The 16,185-nt window shown below is 50.5% G+C and overlaps 1 protein-coding gene and 1 long non-coding RNA gene across 5 annotated transcripts; one reads left to right on the top strand and one right to left on the bottom strand.

Annotated features, from left to right (window-relative positions):
* Positions 1 to 6,687: 6,687 nt before the first annotated feature.
* Positions 6,688 to 10,105, bottom strand: LOC121077209. The gene is made up of 2 exons (XR_005823954.1): positions 8,288 to 10,105; positions 6,688 to 7,240 (listed from the first exon to the last, which is right to left on the bottom strand). It is a non-coding gene; the product is annotated as an uncharacterized LOC121077209 (long non-coding RNA).
* Positions 7,486 to 15,518, top strand: TRIM45 (tripartite motif containing 45). Of its 4 annotated transcripts, none has more exons than XM_040572192.1 (6): positions 7,501 to 7,970; positions 10,101 to 10,834; positions 11,819 to 11,948; positions 13,878 to 13,992; positions 14,213 to 14,339; positions 15,199 to 15,518. In XM_040572192.1, exons 1-6 carry the CDS (start codon positions 7,615 to 7,617, stop codon positions 15,345 to 15,347), a joined length of 1,611 nt encoding a protein of 536 aa, XP_040428126.1. In that variant the 5' UTR covers positions 7,501 to 7,614; the 3' UTR covers positions 15,348 to 15,518. The 4 variants fall into 4 exon arrangements, 2 of the variants coding, with proteins under 2 accessions (XP_040428120.1, XP_040428126.1); XR_005823948.1 differs by lacking the exons at positions 14,213 to 14,339; positions 15,199 to 15,518 and adding exons at positions 13,329 to 13,498; positions 13,676 to 13,771 and having other exon boundaries at positions 7,537 to 7,970; positions 13,878 to 13,993; XM_040572186.1 differs by lacking the exon at positions 14,213 to 14,339 and having other exon boundaries at positions 7,486 to 7,970.
* Positions 15,519 to 16,185: the final 667 nt, after the last annotated feature.

The raw sequence follows: 16,185 nt of genomic DNA, 5'->3' as shown, positions 1-16,185 counted from the left end.
CAGGGAGTGAGGTGCTCCGGAAGAGCTACCATGGAGAAGAGAAGTGATCCCAGACGAAGTTCTTGCTGGGATCAAAAAAAAGCCTTTATATTCACCCTCCTACCCTGATTCTCTCTCTCTCTCTCTCTCTCTCTCTCTCTCTCTCTCTCTCTCTCTCACACACACACACACTGTATGCACCCATGAGAATAAAGCTCTGTCAGGTCTCATACTGAGCACAAACCTTATCTGGGATGCTGTCTCAAAGTAACCCCACCAAATGGCACATTTTGTTACTTCCGACTCACCCCCTGGATGCTCTTTGCTCCTTCCACGCACATGCACCTCCACTGTGTGATCTGTAGTTGCTCTGTGAGGAGCAGAATTAATTCAGCTTGCTCTTTGCTGAATTGCTGCCCCCATTTTTCCAGCTGCTACCTGCCACCACTGTAATAGCTGTATCCCCATGGAATAACCTACTGTAGGTAATACCCTCATGACCCCCATGGTCTGGGCAGTGAAGAGAAAGGGGAATGGCTCTGTTGTCTTCTCGGTGTGAGCATTAAGTGTCTTACTTATCAATTTTCTTTAGCTTATAGGAACTTACTATCTTTAAGGTCAACTCCCCTGTCTCAAATATGGCTGAAGGGGAGGTTAAAAAGCTCCTGGCAAGGCCCAAGAGATCGCACAGAACTTACTTCCTTAGAAAATCTGGCTTGAAAGAATTCCAGTTTCATCTTCCCTTCCAAAAAGGCAGGCAGGACACAGGATAGATTAAAAAGAATATATATATAGCTGGCAGAAAGCTAGAAGTGGCAGCAGGTGGCTCGAACGCAGCAGGGTGGAGGGAAGAGCAAGAATGCCCGGTCAGAAGCCACAGCAGGGGCAAGCCTGAGCAAAGCCAGAGCTGCTGGGTGCATCAGCTGCAGCTGTTTTTGTCTTCAAAGAGCCACTGCTGATTGGAAGGGCGCTGCTGACCACCTCGAACTCAGTGTTTCCTGTTGCAAATCAGGAAGACATGAGAGATCAAGCTTTCTCTTTTTGCTCTTTGCTTTCTGTTTCATGTGTTTGCAGATCTCTGTACCCTATGCTTCCTGTTTGCTCTTTCAGGATCCAGAGAAGCACTCATGCATGGTGTCTGTGCCTCTTCCACAGGTTTAGCCTGCCGGGTGTGCTGTTTTGCTGCCTTCTTCCTTCACCTCTCCCATATCACACCGCAATGGTTTATGTCCTTCTGCTGCAGCATGGGTTGGATGTGTGACAGCAGCTTACAGAAATGTACTTCAGAGTCATGTGTGAAGATGAAGAGACTTGGGCTTATGTTAAATAAGGCTCTTCAGTTTTAGTTTCTTTTAGTCCCTCCAACTCAACACTGGCCTGAAAGGAAAAATCTCCTAGAAAATTTGAAAGAGAGTACAGGTGTGCACGTGTGAAGGGAGATGTTTGGTAATGAAGGTGTTTCTCAGAAAAGCAACTACTCCCAGAAATGCCACGTAGTAACTTTGTGAGGGACCCTAGGGCAGACATCCTCCATTCTCTATCCCAGTCAGTGACCCAAGCAGGGGATGGGTGTAGCCTTCCTGCAGCAGCTGTCACATTCCCCATGCCTTCAGCTTCCAGAAATTGTGTCATGTGAGACTTGGCCTGGAGGAATGTGCCCATGTGCCTTACAGGCCCAGCGCAGACAAAGGTCAAGTGGTACCTCCTTTTTGGAAGGCAGACTTACTAATTGTGGCCTGATTCTGCCATGTTAGAGAGCAGTCCTACTCCTACTCCTGGTGGGAGTCATCTCTGTCATGATAAAGAAGAAAAAAAAGACAGCTGTGTGGCCTCAGGAGTTACAGGGCACTGCCCAGTAGCAAGAGTGCTGCAGAGTTAAGGGACGTACTTACTCAGCCTGGAAGTTCGGGCTGAGACAGGGACACATGAATTCACCCTAAGGCATTTTATCGGGAGTCTTCTGATGCTTCTTGTGGGATTTTCCCAGTGACCTTTGTTTCAAAAGCTGTAGCCTGGGTTACATGTGGCAACACCAGCAGAAAAAAGCTCTGTGCAGTTTCAGTTTGAGCACTTGCAGGCCCTGATGTGTCTATCTGTAGGCTCAGAGCAGATATTCAACGAGCAACTTTTGGAGGTTGGCTTTAAAGTTTGGTGCTTGATTGCAACAGGAACAATCCAGAAATATGTGTGGGGTGTGGATCTGTCCCTCAGTTTTTGTTATAACTAGGCACACACAAAAACTATATCTGAGATCATATACACACAAAACCTGGACCCAGCAGGAGGGTGTCATTCATACAAGGCACACTAAAGACCTTTATATTATACTTTATACCCAACCGTGCCTGCCACCAGATCTAAATTTGCCTCACACCCTTTGCTGAGGGACAGGCTTGGATGAGCTTACATCAGCCTCTGTAAACAGACTGATAGAGACAGACTCCTCAGGAGCCTAATGGAAGACAATTTGGATTTCTTGTTGAACTGGGGATTTGGATATTCCAGGTGAGGTTGATATAAACAGGAAGAGTTGTTAGCTGTGTGGCTAGGGAATAGACAACAAAAAACAGTTTGCATGGAAACAAGCAATGGTGCCTCGAGTATTCCCAGAAGACCATTGTGGCTGCTTGGCATGTTCAGAGAAGCCTCTGAACCACAGCAGCTCTCAGGGCTGACAAACCCACAGTGGAGCTGGAGCTGCTGGTCAACTGGAAAGCAGCCAATGGTCTGTTCCACTTCTCTTTTCTTGTAAACTCCCCAGATAAGCTGCTTTCCTCCCTCCTTTCACTGACATTAACCCAGGCCTTGGCATTTCAACAGCTTCTCCATTTTCTGTCAATAAGATCTCTTTCTGAGCAACTTTCAGAGGTTCTTTTTTATTATTATCAGTCGTCTTTGACATTTCTGCAAGCCCTGCTCCTTGCTCCTGTTCACTAATGACTTTTTTTTTCCCCCTCATAGCAAGATATTCAGAAAGAGCTCCCTAAAAGTAACAGAGTATGTAGGAATAGGGAAGCATGAGGCATCCCATTCCACATTTAACATTGGTTTGTGCACACACTACTCACAAAGATTCTAGGAAGGCAATTGGGCTTTTATGATTTTTTTGGTACATGGTGTACAAAGTGTCACCAATATTTCTTCAGAAAAAAATATTAACAGGAAAACAGCATAAAGCTCTCCTAAAATGGGCTAATTAGCAAATACAATGGAAATATTAGACAAAAGAGAGGAAGGGGGGAGGAAACCATCTAATCTTCCATGTCTCTGCATGATGATTCAGTGCTTAGTGTTAGGAAACAAGCAGCAGATAAACAGGAAAAAGAAGGAGCTCCAAGGAAAGTGCAATAGGCAAAGAACAGGTCACCCAGAGCAAGTGTACTGAGTGGCTCTGATAGTCACTTAACAATAGAAGCAGGAAAAAAGACAGTATGAAGAGGATTCCGTTTCAAGTAAATCTTGGGTCAAATGATGGGGGTAATTACCTATCCATCAGCTCTTGTGAAATGTGGCAAAAGGAAATCATTACAATTTAGTGTAATTGTAATGACACATTTGCATTGCTTTGTTTTTGTAACTATCGTCTTCTGTTGCCCGTCAATGTTTATAAGTTAACGTTCTCTTTTTACCCTTACCTTTTGTCTGGCTACAAAGCAAACTCTGAGCAATCCAAGATGGGAGAGGGCATTCCTGACCAATTCTTGTAATGCTTTGCAGCCCAATATGTTTCTTGGAGGTATTCACAGGGCACGAGCATACATGTCCCTTGCGTTGCATACCACAACTTAGGTCTTTGTGGCATAGGGGCTTCCTCCACTGACTGGCAATAGCCAAGAAAGCAACATTGTGAGGAAAAATAACCGAAACCAAAGCACCGCTGGAGTTTGTACTAATGCTGCTTCAGTTTCCCAGGCCACTGGGTTAGCACTTCTGCTGGCAGTTCTGCTTCTCCTCTCTTCTTTCTCTGAGAGTTTCAGGAGGCTTTCGTGACTGTTCTCTCTCGCCTGTTTCACTGTCACTTCCTCCAGTCACAGGGAGGTTGCTGCAGATGTGTGCTGACAACTCTTGGATACATGAATTAGCAGAGATCTGTCCTGTCCCCAGTCTGATCGGCCTCAGATGACATGATTGGATCAAATCAGCTGAGTTGGAACCTCGGTTTTCCTCTGCAGTTGCCAGCTTTGGCTCATTTCACCTTCTCTCTGCAGCGGTGAAAGATGCTGCCTTTCTCTAGATAGCTCACCTTTTTTGCGCAAGGGCTATGTTATAATTCTCCCATTTTCTTCCCACACCCACACTTACAGCATCATTTGCTATTCCTTCCACCAGAGTGGCTGAAAGAACCAGTCTTTCCTCTCTGCCACAACATCTAACATCGTTATCAAGTCATCTCGTCTCACAATGACTGCAACTTTTATCCTCTCTAACCCCCACAGCAACCACTTCACTTGTTAACAGTTCATGGAGGCCGCTTAACACGTTTCTTCTTTTGATCAGCTTCAAGGTTTTAAGCACTTGACCGTGACCTAGCCTTGATCTCATAAAAGACACAGGAAGATTTGAGTATATTGTACGAAGAAGACAATGCCTTTGTCAAGCCATTATGAGTCGAAGAGTGTTAACACTGCTACCGATTAAGTATTTACACATTGCTCCGTTTAGATAATCTGCTCTCAGCAGTCCTAAAAAAAACTGACTGAAGATCTCCCTTGTTGATTTTTAACACAATTTAGGAAACTTAAAATCCAGAATGTCAAATGTCGTTTATTTCATGTTGGTATTACAGAATCACAGAATCACAGAATCGTCTAGGTTGGAAGAGACCTCCAAGATCACCCAGTCCAACCTCTGTCCTAACACTAACAAGTCCTCCACTAAACCATATCACTAAGCTCAACATCTAAACGTCTTTTAAAGACCTCCAGGGATGGTGACTCAACCACTTCCCTGGGCAGCCCATTCCAACACCTAACAACCCTTTCAGTAAAGAAGTTCTTCCTAATATCCAACCTAAACCTCCCCTGGCACAACTTTAGCCCATTCCCCCTTGTCCTGGCACGTGGGAGAATAGACCAACCCCTACCTCGCTACAGCCTCCTTTAAGGTACCTGTAGAGAGCGATAAGGTCGCCCCTGAGCCTCCTCTTCTCCAGGCTGAACAATCCCAGCTCCCTCAGCCGCTCCTCGTAAGACTTGTTCTCCAGACCCCTCACCAGCCTCGTTGCCCTTCTCTGGACTCTCTCGAGCACCTCGATGTCCTTCTTGTAGCGAGGGGCCCAAAACTGAACACAGTACTCAAGGTGCGGCCTCACTAGAGCCGAGTACAGGAGGACAATCACTTCCCTAGACCTGCTGGCCACACGGCTTCTTATACAAGCCAGGATGCTGTTGGCCTTCTTGGCCACCTGAGCACACTGCTGGCTCATATTCAGCCGACTATCAACCAGTATTCCCAGGTCCTTCTCTGCCAGGCAGCTTTCCAACCACTCCACTTGTCTCCCAGCCTGTAGCTCTGCTTGGGGTTGTTGCGCCCCAGGTGCAAGACCTGGCACTTGGCCTTGTTGAACCTCATACAGTTGACCTCAGCCCATCGCTCCAGCCTATCCAGATCCTCCTGCAGAGCCTTCTTACCCTCGAGCAGATCGACACACGCACCTAACTCGGTATCGTCTGCAAACTTACTGAGTGTGCACTCAATCCCCTCATCCAGATCATCGATAAAGATATTAAAGAGAACTGGCCCCAGTACTGAGTCCTGGGGGACTCCACTAGTGACCGGCCTCCAACTGGATTTGACTCCATTTGCCACAACTCTTTGGGCCCGACTATCCAGCCAGTTTTTAACCCAACGAAGCGTACGCCAGTCCAAGCCACGAGCAGCCAGTTTTTTGAGGAGAATGTTGTGGGAAACGGTGTCAAAAGCCTTACTGAAGTCAAGGTAGACCACATCCACAGCCTTTCCCTCATCCACTAAGCATGTCACTTTGTCCTAGAAGGAGATCAGGTTCGTCAAGCAGGACCTGCCCTTCATAAACCCATGCTGACTGGGCCTGATCACTTGGTTGCCCTGTAAGTGCCGCGTGATGACACTCAAGACAATCTGCTCCATGAGCTTCCCTGGCACTGACGTCAAACTAACAGGCCTATAGTTCCCCGGGTCTACCCTCCGACCCTTCTTGTAGATGGGCGTCACATTTGCTAGCCGCCAGTCGACTGGGACCTCCCCTGATAGCCAGGACTGCCGATAAATGATGGAAAGCGGCTTGGCCAGCTCCTCCACCAGTTCTCTCAGTACCCTCGGGTGGATCCCATCTGGCCCCATCGACTTGCGTACATCCAAGTGCTGTAGCAGGTTGCCAACAATTTCCTTGTAGATAGTGAGGGCCACATCCTATTCAAAAGGGCCAGCAGGATGGGACAGATAGGGACATGGTTTATTGGGTGATATTGGTGGTAGGGGGGTGGTTGGACCAGATGATCTTGGAGGTCTTTTCCAACCATAATGGTTCTGTGATTCCTAGGCTAACTAATGGGAAAGCTGGTGTAAAGTCCAGTCATGAAGGGCTGAATGCCAGTATTACTAGTATCATCGCTGTTAGTCAACACGGTTTTATAGAAAAGACCTTTTCTGCTTTAAACAAATCTGACTTCATTCTTTGAGGAGCTTACAAGTTAGACGGATAAAAGTAATTCTGTAGATACCATCTAAGTCTAAGCATCTTTAATGTTATCTAATTTCAAAGCCAACCTTCTACAATAGTCTTAACTCCCAGGTGAAATGAGTCAACACAGTTATCAGATGATCTCCAAGGGCATCCCAGGAACCTGGGCTGGGTGACGCTATTTCTGTTCAGGTTGCACAGGTGTCTGTTCTGGGCCATTCACTGGTTTTGTGAACATTCAGGAGGAAAACCCAACACCTGACTGAACACATCTCGCAGATGGGCAAAGGCTCTGTTGTGAAGACCGACTGCGAAAGCTGGTCCAAGGTGGCCTGCAGCAGCTCTGTGGGGCAGTCTCGCTCAGGTGTTAAACCTCGAAGTATGGAAATGGAAGAACTGGAAACATCTGCCTGTTGGTGGGGAGAGGGGCTGCTGCCAGACCGCTGGCTCAGAAAGGACAGTATGTGTCCAAGCAGCAAAACCGGCTCTCTAGCACCTCACCAAAGAGGAGCAGGACAGAGGGGGAAGTGATCACACGGTAGATTTTGCAGTTTGGGTGAGATCTGTGTGAGAACACGGCGTTTTGTTCCGGAGACCGTGCTGTTACGAGAGAAGATGAAAACGGGTGAGTCTGGGAAGTCCTGAGAAAACGCCCCTGTGGCGAGCACGCGTCGAACCCGCTTGCTTTATCACAAAGAAAGGTCAACGGACAACCTCTAAATAAATAAATAAGTAAATAAATAAATAAATAAAGTGACCGCCTTTTGCTGTTGGCCCGGGCCAACCGCCCCCAACCGCCGTCGCCCGTAGCAACGGCTGGGGGCGGGCGCGAGAGCCCGGCGCCGGGGGCAGGGCGGCGGGTGGCCGTGAGGGGAGCCGGGGCGGGCCGTGAGGGGAGCCGGGGCGGGCCGTTAGCGGCCGTTAGGTGCCGTTAGCGGCCGTTAGCGGGATGCCCGGCGGAGCGGGGCGGAGGGATGTCGTCCGTCTGGCGCTGCCCGGCCTGCGCGGAGCCCTGCACGGCGCCGCGGCTGCTGCCGTGCCTGCACTCGCTGTGCGCGCCCTGTCTGCGGCGGCTCGGGACGCTGGGGGAGCCGGCACGGGCGGGCACCGCCACCGCCGCCACCGCCACCGCCACCACCATCACCGTGCTGTGCCCGCTGTGCGACGCCGAGGTGTCGCTGCCGCCGGGCGGCGTCGGGCAGCTCCCCCCCGACTACGTGGCGCTGGGCCGCGGCCGGCTGGGCTGCGACCTGTGCGCCGAGGGGGCGGCCGTGGGGCGCTGCCAGACGTGCGGGGCCGCCCTCTGCCCCTTCTGCCGCCAGGCCCACAGGTGAGCGGGCGGCAGGGCGGCGGGCAGGGCGCCTTCCTCCCCTCGGTCCGTGCCCGCACGGGCACCGGCGGGCCCCAGATGAGGCTGCCCTCCTCCCTGGTCGCTTTCTGATTTAGCGGCGCTGGGCACTGGGGTTGGCCGCTCCCATGTGAGTGGGTGCTGGTAGGATGAGAGCTTTGCGTGTTGGGATGGGATGCTTTGGAGAAGGAGAAGCTTCTCCGGGAGAAGGATGGGAAGTTAAGCTGTGGTGGGGTTGTTGGTGGCCTGCCGCTCTTCACCTCCAGAAAGCTGAAGAAATGCCTGCAGAAGAATTTTACCTCAGCGAGGGTCTTGTCAGCAGGGCAGGAAGAAGAGGTGACTGCAGTAGGGCTAGGAGCTGGAGAGGAGGAGGCTGCAGTGGTCTGTGAGCAGGGCAGAGGAAAGACAGTGCCTTGGAAGAAAAGTGTCAGAAAGTCTGAATGGCCTTCTGAAGCAAGGAGGTCACAGGCCAGATCAGGAAAACACCCACTGACACCAGCCAGGGTGTCTCTTAGCCTGGATTAATCAGCTCAGCCTTTTCCCTCTTCATTCACTGCTCCTTTCCATTTAATAGCAAATTATTTTCCCAGAAGGAACTGAGGCGTATTCCTCACTGCCCTTCCCCCTGCCGATATTGGTGCCTGTGGTGAAATGGCTTAGACTCTTACTTACCTTTCTATGGGGCTGTAATTTTCAGCATACCATTCCGATTAGCTAATGCCTTACAGCCCCTGCAAGCTGCTGAAGAGTGATAAACTGAGACCTTGATTAGCAGCCTGCTGCTGCATTGACAGAAATAGCTGTACGAGGTATAAAGCAGCAGAAAATTTGTCCCAATGGTGCACTTCCTGCCATATTAACTGGTATCATTTCTTCACCCTATTAACATCTGCAGGCTTGCACCTGCCTTTTCCTCATGGTGTAACAGAACAGGGGCCAAGAAAAACAATTTTGAAATGATTTCTTGGTGTGCAGGGAAGATTTCTAAGTATCTGAGTGCCACTGTTGTGTCTTTTGGAATAAGTGAGAGATGTCTTAGGTTGAAGTCAGGGAAGTGTAAATGTGAAGGACGTTAAGCAAACAATGGTAGAAGGCATTGAAAACGTGCTGGACCCAAGGGAAATTACTGGGAAGCAAAAGCAAAACAGACCACATCCTGCTCTGTGATTAGTTTGCTTTGTGTTTCCAGAACAACTCTAGAGCTCGGTCCTCAGAGTATTTCTCTGCCTATGGCTCAGAGCTCCCTCTGCAACTGCCAAAAGTCAGCTTTTGCACATGTAGTCATTAGTGCAGGAGACAAGGAAGGAGGGACAGCTTTTACATTCTGGTTGGTAACTAGCTGACAGCATCCAAAATAGCACAAAATGAAAATACTCCCCTGCAGCTCTGTCACACAGTGGATGGCTGGGTGAAACAGGCTTTTTGTATCCAATCCTTGGTCTCCTCTGAGTGGGGTCTAACCTGGCAGCTAAAGGAAATGGGGTTTGACTTTCATAATAATCAATGTTTTACCACAGACTGTTGTCCGTCTGTCCCCTGAACTATATTTTCCCCTAAGGGTTATTAGAGCTCATTTGCCTCAGCAGATTTAAAACTGGTGGAAATCATTGGGCTAACAGCTAAGGAGCCTGACACTGCCTGTTCCTTCTGCAGAAGTGACTGTGGGTGAGCAATTCTGTTTCAAGACCTTCCACCAGCCTTCGCTTCACTGTGCACACCACCCTCCTGCTGTCTGTCACAGCGGGCTCTGGGGGTAATTGCAGCTACCCCACTTCTGTCGGGCTCCATGTAGGAGCTGCTGTCAGGAGCAGCTTGACAGCCTGCTCCCTGGTCTGTGTGTGGCAATGGTGGGGTGCATGGTTCTCGTGTCTGAAAATTGTGCTGACAGCATACAGGGAGCCTGGGAGCAGCCTCTAATGAGATGTTTGCAAGTGCTGTCCTCTTTTGTGTGGAGCCTTGTCCTCAGGAGACCACAGGTCCTTCGTGCAGAGTGAATTTCAGGGGATACAGCAGGGAGCAGCGCACAGTCTGTACAGACTGGCGTTCACGAGGGGTCTTGGGTGCTTGCCGTGCATGTCCAATGTGCATAAATTTGTGGTTGCTCCCTTCTAGGAGACAGAAGAAGACTGCTTCTCATGCTGTGACAGAGCTGGAGAGCAGCAAGGATTGCAGCCAGGCTGGGAGGCCTCTCTTCTGCCCGTCCCATCCATCGGAGGAGCTACGGCTGTTCTGCGAGCAGTGTGACCAGCCCGTGTGCCGGGACTGTGTCGTAGACAGGCACCGGCAGCACCCCTATGACTTGGCCAGCAACGTTGTCCACAGGCATGGGGACTCCCTGCGGATGCTGCTGGAGAGCACCCAGCAGCGTGTGAGCACCCTAGAAGACGTGCTGAGCCAGATTGATGGCATGGGCAGCGCCATCCGCGTTCGTGCAGAGGCCGTGGCCACAGAGATCTGTCTGTTTGCCAGCGGGTATGTGAAAGCAATTGAAGAGCACCGGGACTGGCTGCTGAAGCAGCTGGAGGACTTGAAGGTGCAGAAGGAAAACCTGCTGCAGTTGCAGAAGGCCCAGCTGCAGCAGCTGCTGCTGGACATGAGGACAGGCATGGAGTTCACGGAGCGCTTGCTGACAAGCGGCTCGGACCTGGAGATCCTCATCACCAAAGGGGTGGTGGCGAGCCGGCTGGCAAAGCTGAACAGCGTTGCTTACAGCACCCGCCCCAGCGTGGACGACAACATCCAGTTCTCTCCTCAGGAGAGGGCAGGGCAGTGTTGTGGCTACGAGGTTTTTGGGACCATTCTCAATAAAGTGGTTGATCCAGGCAAATGTACCCTGCATGGGGAAGGTAATGGGGTGCCGTACCACTTAGTGCTCCCTAAAGTCACCTCTCCATCCCCTGTACCCATGCAGCATGCAGCTTAAGGCACTGGTGGCTCCCTGCAGGCCAGGGGGGCAGAGGGATGCAGCAGGCTGGAGCACTGCTAGAGGTTGCAGTTGCTGGGGATGGGATCCCACAGGAGCTGTGCTGAGCAGGGAGCCCGAGAGCCATTCCCGGCCAGATGTAACAGAGCACGCTGCAGCCGCTCTCTGCAGCATCACTGACCTCTGCGTCGGGCGAGGCGTGAGGAAACCCCTAGGCCAAGGACCACGGCTTACTCAGGGGATGGGAACGCTGCCTGCAGTGGCAGGACGTTATGCTCTGCCAGGGCCCCCAGCTGTTTTGCAGTATGGGTCTTGGCAAATCCTCTCTGTGGCTGAGCAAACACATTGATTCCCCTTACAGCTTCGGAGATTGCCTGCGACATAGATGGTTTCGCAGAGGTGTGCTTACTAAGGACTTGGAGTAAGGCCAGCAAATAGATAATGTCCAGGCAAGCAAATAGGTGATGGTCAGACCAGCCCTCAGAGCACAGCCACCTCTGGCCTGCGAAGGGCAGGTAAGACAGGCCCAGGGCTCCTTCGGTCCTTTACATGTCAAAGTGTAAGCAGTGAGGTTTCCAGGGCTCCACGCTGCACGGTGGGGCTCTTCCTACTCCCTCCAGGTTGCGCAGTACACCTTGAGGTGGGAAGTCTCCAGTTGGGCCATGACCACCCTGGTCCACGCAGACCTCCAGGGTAAGCCTGCCCAGCACCTCCCAGTACCTACAGCTCTCTGCACTCTCCTGGTCCCCAGTGGTGCTTTTACTTTTTCCTGTGGGTGGAGGGAGCTGTACAGCCAGCAGCAGAGTCCTGGCTGTGCTCAGATATGAGTGAAATGCTACCAAGTGGGTAGGAGATGGCAATTGTGGCTCTTCTGAATCCTTTCTTGTCCTGTTTCTCTGCCTTACAGATCTCTGCATCGCCCGTCAGAATGAGCTGACTGGCTTTACCCTGCTCTGCAATGACACCACGGGAGAGCAGATGGGGAGAGGAGGAGAGGCCGTGAGGGTCACCATCACCCACAAGGACAAGAAGGACTGGTGGGTATTTCAGCAAAAAACTCCCCAGACACTGGCTTTGCTTTTCTGTCTCCCTTACCCTGGCTCCCTCCCTGTTTGGGCAGGTGGGAGGAAATGCTTCAGCATCTGGGTCACGATCTGTAGAGGGAAAAGGCACGATGGTTCTTCCCACCAGTAAAGCAGTGCTTCCTAGCAATCATTTACTGCCGTGTGGAGTTTGACAGTGTTGGCTGACACTTGTATCGAATCTTTCAGCAGTTTGGGACTGAAAGGATTCAGTTCACAGTGGGTATTGCACATTGTCAGAGTGAGCAACAGCTGCTTCCCCCCCTCCACCCCACCAGACACCTAGGGCTCCTGTTTTGTTAAAACCTAACGAGTGTAGAACAACACCAGAATGACCACCCTGAGTCAGACAGGCTACTAAGCCCAGGAACCTCTGGCAGTTGATGGAAGTGCTTAAATTAATGTTCTGGAGAAAAAAAGGTCATTGTTGAGACTTCATCATGCTTTCTCCTGTAGTTCCAAGTTTTGAGCACCTTAACATGCTTGGAAGTTTTCTAGCAAAAGCAGGAAAGACTGCACTTGACCTCCCATTTCCACAGTGAAAATGACTGACCAGAAAAATGTTTTGTAACTGTTTCCATGCCACGCTTCTCCTCTGAAGCAGTGAGACATTAATGTAAATAACAGAACCAGTTGGGGTTCAGTTCTTAAGAAAAACTTCTGTTTTATAGTACATACATTGCAGCTAGAGCAAGAAACCAGCCTAACTTGTTCCAGGATTCAGTCTTGGGGGTGATGACCTGATGAAAAAAGGGATAGGACGCTAAAATTCCTTGCTATGGGGAAGTATTGGTGAGCCATGCAGAAACAGTACTGGGTGCACAGATGCCTGTCAATAAAAAACCGTTGTTCAAGAATATTGTTCCAACATACCTTCCTTTGTTAGGTGTGCTCATGATGTAGGAAGGTGTAAACATGAGGTTTATGTGGATTTTGCTTTGTGGGGTAGAGGTCGCTGTGGCCACATTAACTCAGTTTCTTCGTCCTGTGCTTGTGCAGTTGCTACATCCGTTGCTGAAAGCTGTCTGGCTTTGGGGAGAGGCACAGCAGCTACTGAAGAGCACAAAGTGTCACCACACAGTTCATGGCAGGAAATGATGTAGGCAGCTGTATTGATGTGAAATGGTGGGGGATGGGGAATACAACCTACAAATCTGGAAGATTAAAGATGTTCATGTCGCGGGGCACGAGAGACTAATTAGTGAGGATTAGGAAGAACACTTTCCTCTTCGCAGAGCTGCTTGCTAATTTTCTGCGGAAGGCTCTTTCTGTGAAATAGGCAATCGGTTCCCAAGTAACTAGCTGATGCTTTTTCCCTGTCACTCTGTCCACCAGGGTCCCTTTAAAACCTAGCGAGCTTCACTTTGGAAAGGGGAAATTCACCAGCAAGGACCTAGAACTCCTCAGAGAGTCGAAGAGAAAAGTTGGGGTCAGTGCAGTTGGGTAGTGGTTGAAGTGAATCAAACCTGCCTTACGTCCCGTCTTCCTCAAGGGCTCTTCTGGAGGTAAACTGCTCTCTGAAGCTTTGAGTTTACCCCATTTCTGAGGGCTCTTATCAGATGGGATCATCTGGTTTGCAAGTGTGCTGTCAGTCATCTTCTGCTCTTTCAGCGCTCTGGGCTGCCACAAATCCTTGCAGCACAGCTTAGCTTTGTGTGACTTCCTTTGTATGGTTATTGCAGCTCCTGGTAGCAGGTGTATGTGAAAGCTGCTCAGTGCTCGAGCGTTGCTCATGCATCCTGTCAAGCTCACTCGAGACCCACAGCTGCTGAACATGGGTGAGGATGAGGAGCTGACCACATATCTAGGCCAAACAGTGGTTCACCTGTAGAGCAATTTTCTGCCAGTCACTGACCTCTTGGACTCCTCTTTGTCTGTTCGTAGTGCAGTGAAACCAACAGTGTGTGATAACGGTGATGGGACCTACCATGTTTCCTACAGCCCTGAGGAGCCAGGCTTATATGCCGTCTGCGTCTGTGTGAAGGGGCAGCATGTACAGGTAACATTTCTTTTTTTTTTTCACTGGTTCTTCTTTACATGCTTCTCCTTTCTAAGTATTTGCTTAAAATCTTTCAAAGGATTGCTGCTATCGCTTGGCAGTTAAGACTGAGTTTACTAATCTGTGACCGACAGAATCACCCAGCTGTTTTCTGCAAATGCAGACACAACATCTGATAGCATCCACTGCAGCTGCCTCTCTGCTTGCTTGTCCTCCACAGGGCTCTCCATTCACTCTGACAGTGAAAAACAAGTTCCGCAAGCACCCAGGTGTGTTTCACTGCTGCACATTTTGCTCGAGTGGAGGGCAGAAAGCTGCTCGCTGCGCCTGTGGGGGGACCATGCCAGGTGAGTGCGCAGCTTTCCCTGTGCTGCTGACGTCAGGAGGGTTTGCTGCTTTTGGTCCGCCCTAGGGTAGATAGATGTGAGTGGATGGATACTCCAGCTCACCTCCTGTCTTGCACAGGTGGCAGGCGTGTGACAACCTGTGTATACATATCTTCTGGTAGGATGGGACTGCAGCAGTGAGAGACATGTGAGACATGTGAGAAACATGTGAGAAACATTGAGGGTCTTTGAAGCACACCCCGTGTACAGAGGCCTGAGCCAACCCTGCAGGAGATGGGGCAGGGTAGCTCTCGGCAAGGATCATCCGTCAGCCCTTGTCAGTGAGGCTGAGCACCACTGTGGCTGTACTGTTCTGTTCCAGCGCTGGCGTGCTGGGAGCTTCCTGGCTGTGCCACACAGTGCCCAGTGCTGTGTGCTCACTCCTTAATTAGGGTGAGAGTTCAACTCCCTCATTTGTTCAATCCCAACCAGCTTCTGTGCCCTTGACCTGCATGTTTCACTGTGTGTCTTGCATGTGTTTAGTACAGAACCAGACTCTTCCTTTCTTTGGGGGAGCATGCTCTATATCCAGCTCTGGCAATAGCCACCAGCAGCTGGCAAGAGGCTCTTCAGGCCTATGTCTTGCATTACTCAGCAGGCAAGGAGACAGAAATCTTCAGCTATCCCCAGTGACTGGAAAGGGGGAGTCCCTCTTGGTCATTCCCCTTTCTTATGGAACCCTGGCATTTTGGTTTTAAACACGCATGTACCTCCCTTTCTTAGACAAGTCCTGGGGCTGAAGCACTTGCTGAAAGCCCCTGACACGCTGGGATTTTCTGACCCCCTCTTGGTCAAGCTGATGGTGCCTCTTCTCTTGCAGGTGGCTACCAAGGCTGTGGCCATGGGCACAAAGGTCACCCTGGCTGTCCCCACTGGTCGTGCTGTGGACAAGTCACAAAGAGCTCAGAGTGTTTGGGGCCACCCAATGACAGCTCACAGAGGAGTTTGCTCAGGACAGTGGCACTCTGAGCTGCCAGGTGAGCCCCTGGGAGCTCAGGTCCTTCCTGGTGGCTGTCAGATGAACACAAGCCACGAAGATCCCCACGATCACTACAGAGCCTTGTTGCCAGAAAATAACATTGTGATGGGTGTGAACTGAGGAATGGGATGAGGGAAAATAAAATTGTGCCTTATGTTCCACCTGGGGGTGTGTATGCAAGGTTGTTTTAGGCCTGGACAGGAGCAAGCTCCAGGAATTGTACTGATGCCTGCACTTTTGAGGACTTGAGACCTGTGGGTTCAGGCTCTGAGGGGAAAGTCAGTCTGAGCAGTTACCTCACAGGAGGGTCAAGATGTACCTCATTCTGCGGGATCAACAGTCTGCTGTCCTTCTCGAAGAAGCCAAAGCTGCTTGTCGGGGCGCATTCCAGTCTTTGTGTTCGTGCTTTGGAGAGGCTTGGCAGCCTCAGTGCAGCTCCTGCCTCCCCCTCATGTATCTGGCTGGGTTCTGGCCTTGGATGTGTGCATATAGCGCAGTCACACTCCTGAGAACTGCTGTTGTGTTTGCAGCTCTCATGTTTTCTCCAGGTGGGCTGTAGTCTCATTACGCCCTCCCTGCAAAGTAGGAGCAAGGCAGATCTGTAATTTAACTGAGAGAAATTCAAGGAAAACCCATGGCACCGATGAGAACAGGAACTAGAATGTCATTCACCTGGTCTGCATGTTCTCTGTGGAGGTGGTGTGGGACAGCATTACTAGGTGATGTGGGATCCAGGAGAGCATCCGTCTCTCCAAGGAAAGGTTTGAGGGCACTATCAGCATCTGTAGGAGCCAGAGGTGCAAGCTCACGGGTATCTGTCCCAAACTT

The sequence above is a fragment of the Cygnus olor genome, chromosome 1 (assembly GCF_009769625.2).
Source record: "Cygnus olor isolate bCygOlo1 chromosome 1, bCygOlo1.pri.v2, whole genome shotgun sequence".
Lineage (NCBI taxonomy): Eukaryota > Metazoa > Chordata > Aves > Anseriformes > Anatidae > Cygnus > Cygnus olor.
This window is presented reverse-complemented; position numbering and strand designations above follow the sequence as displayed.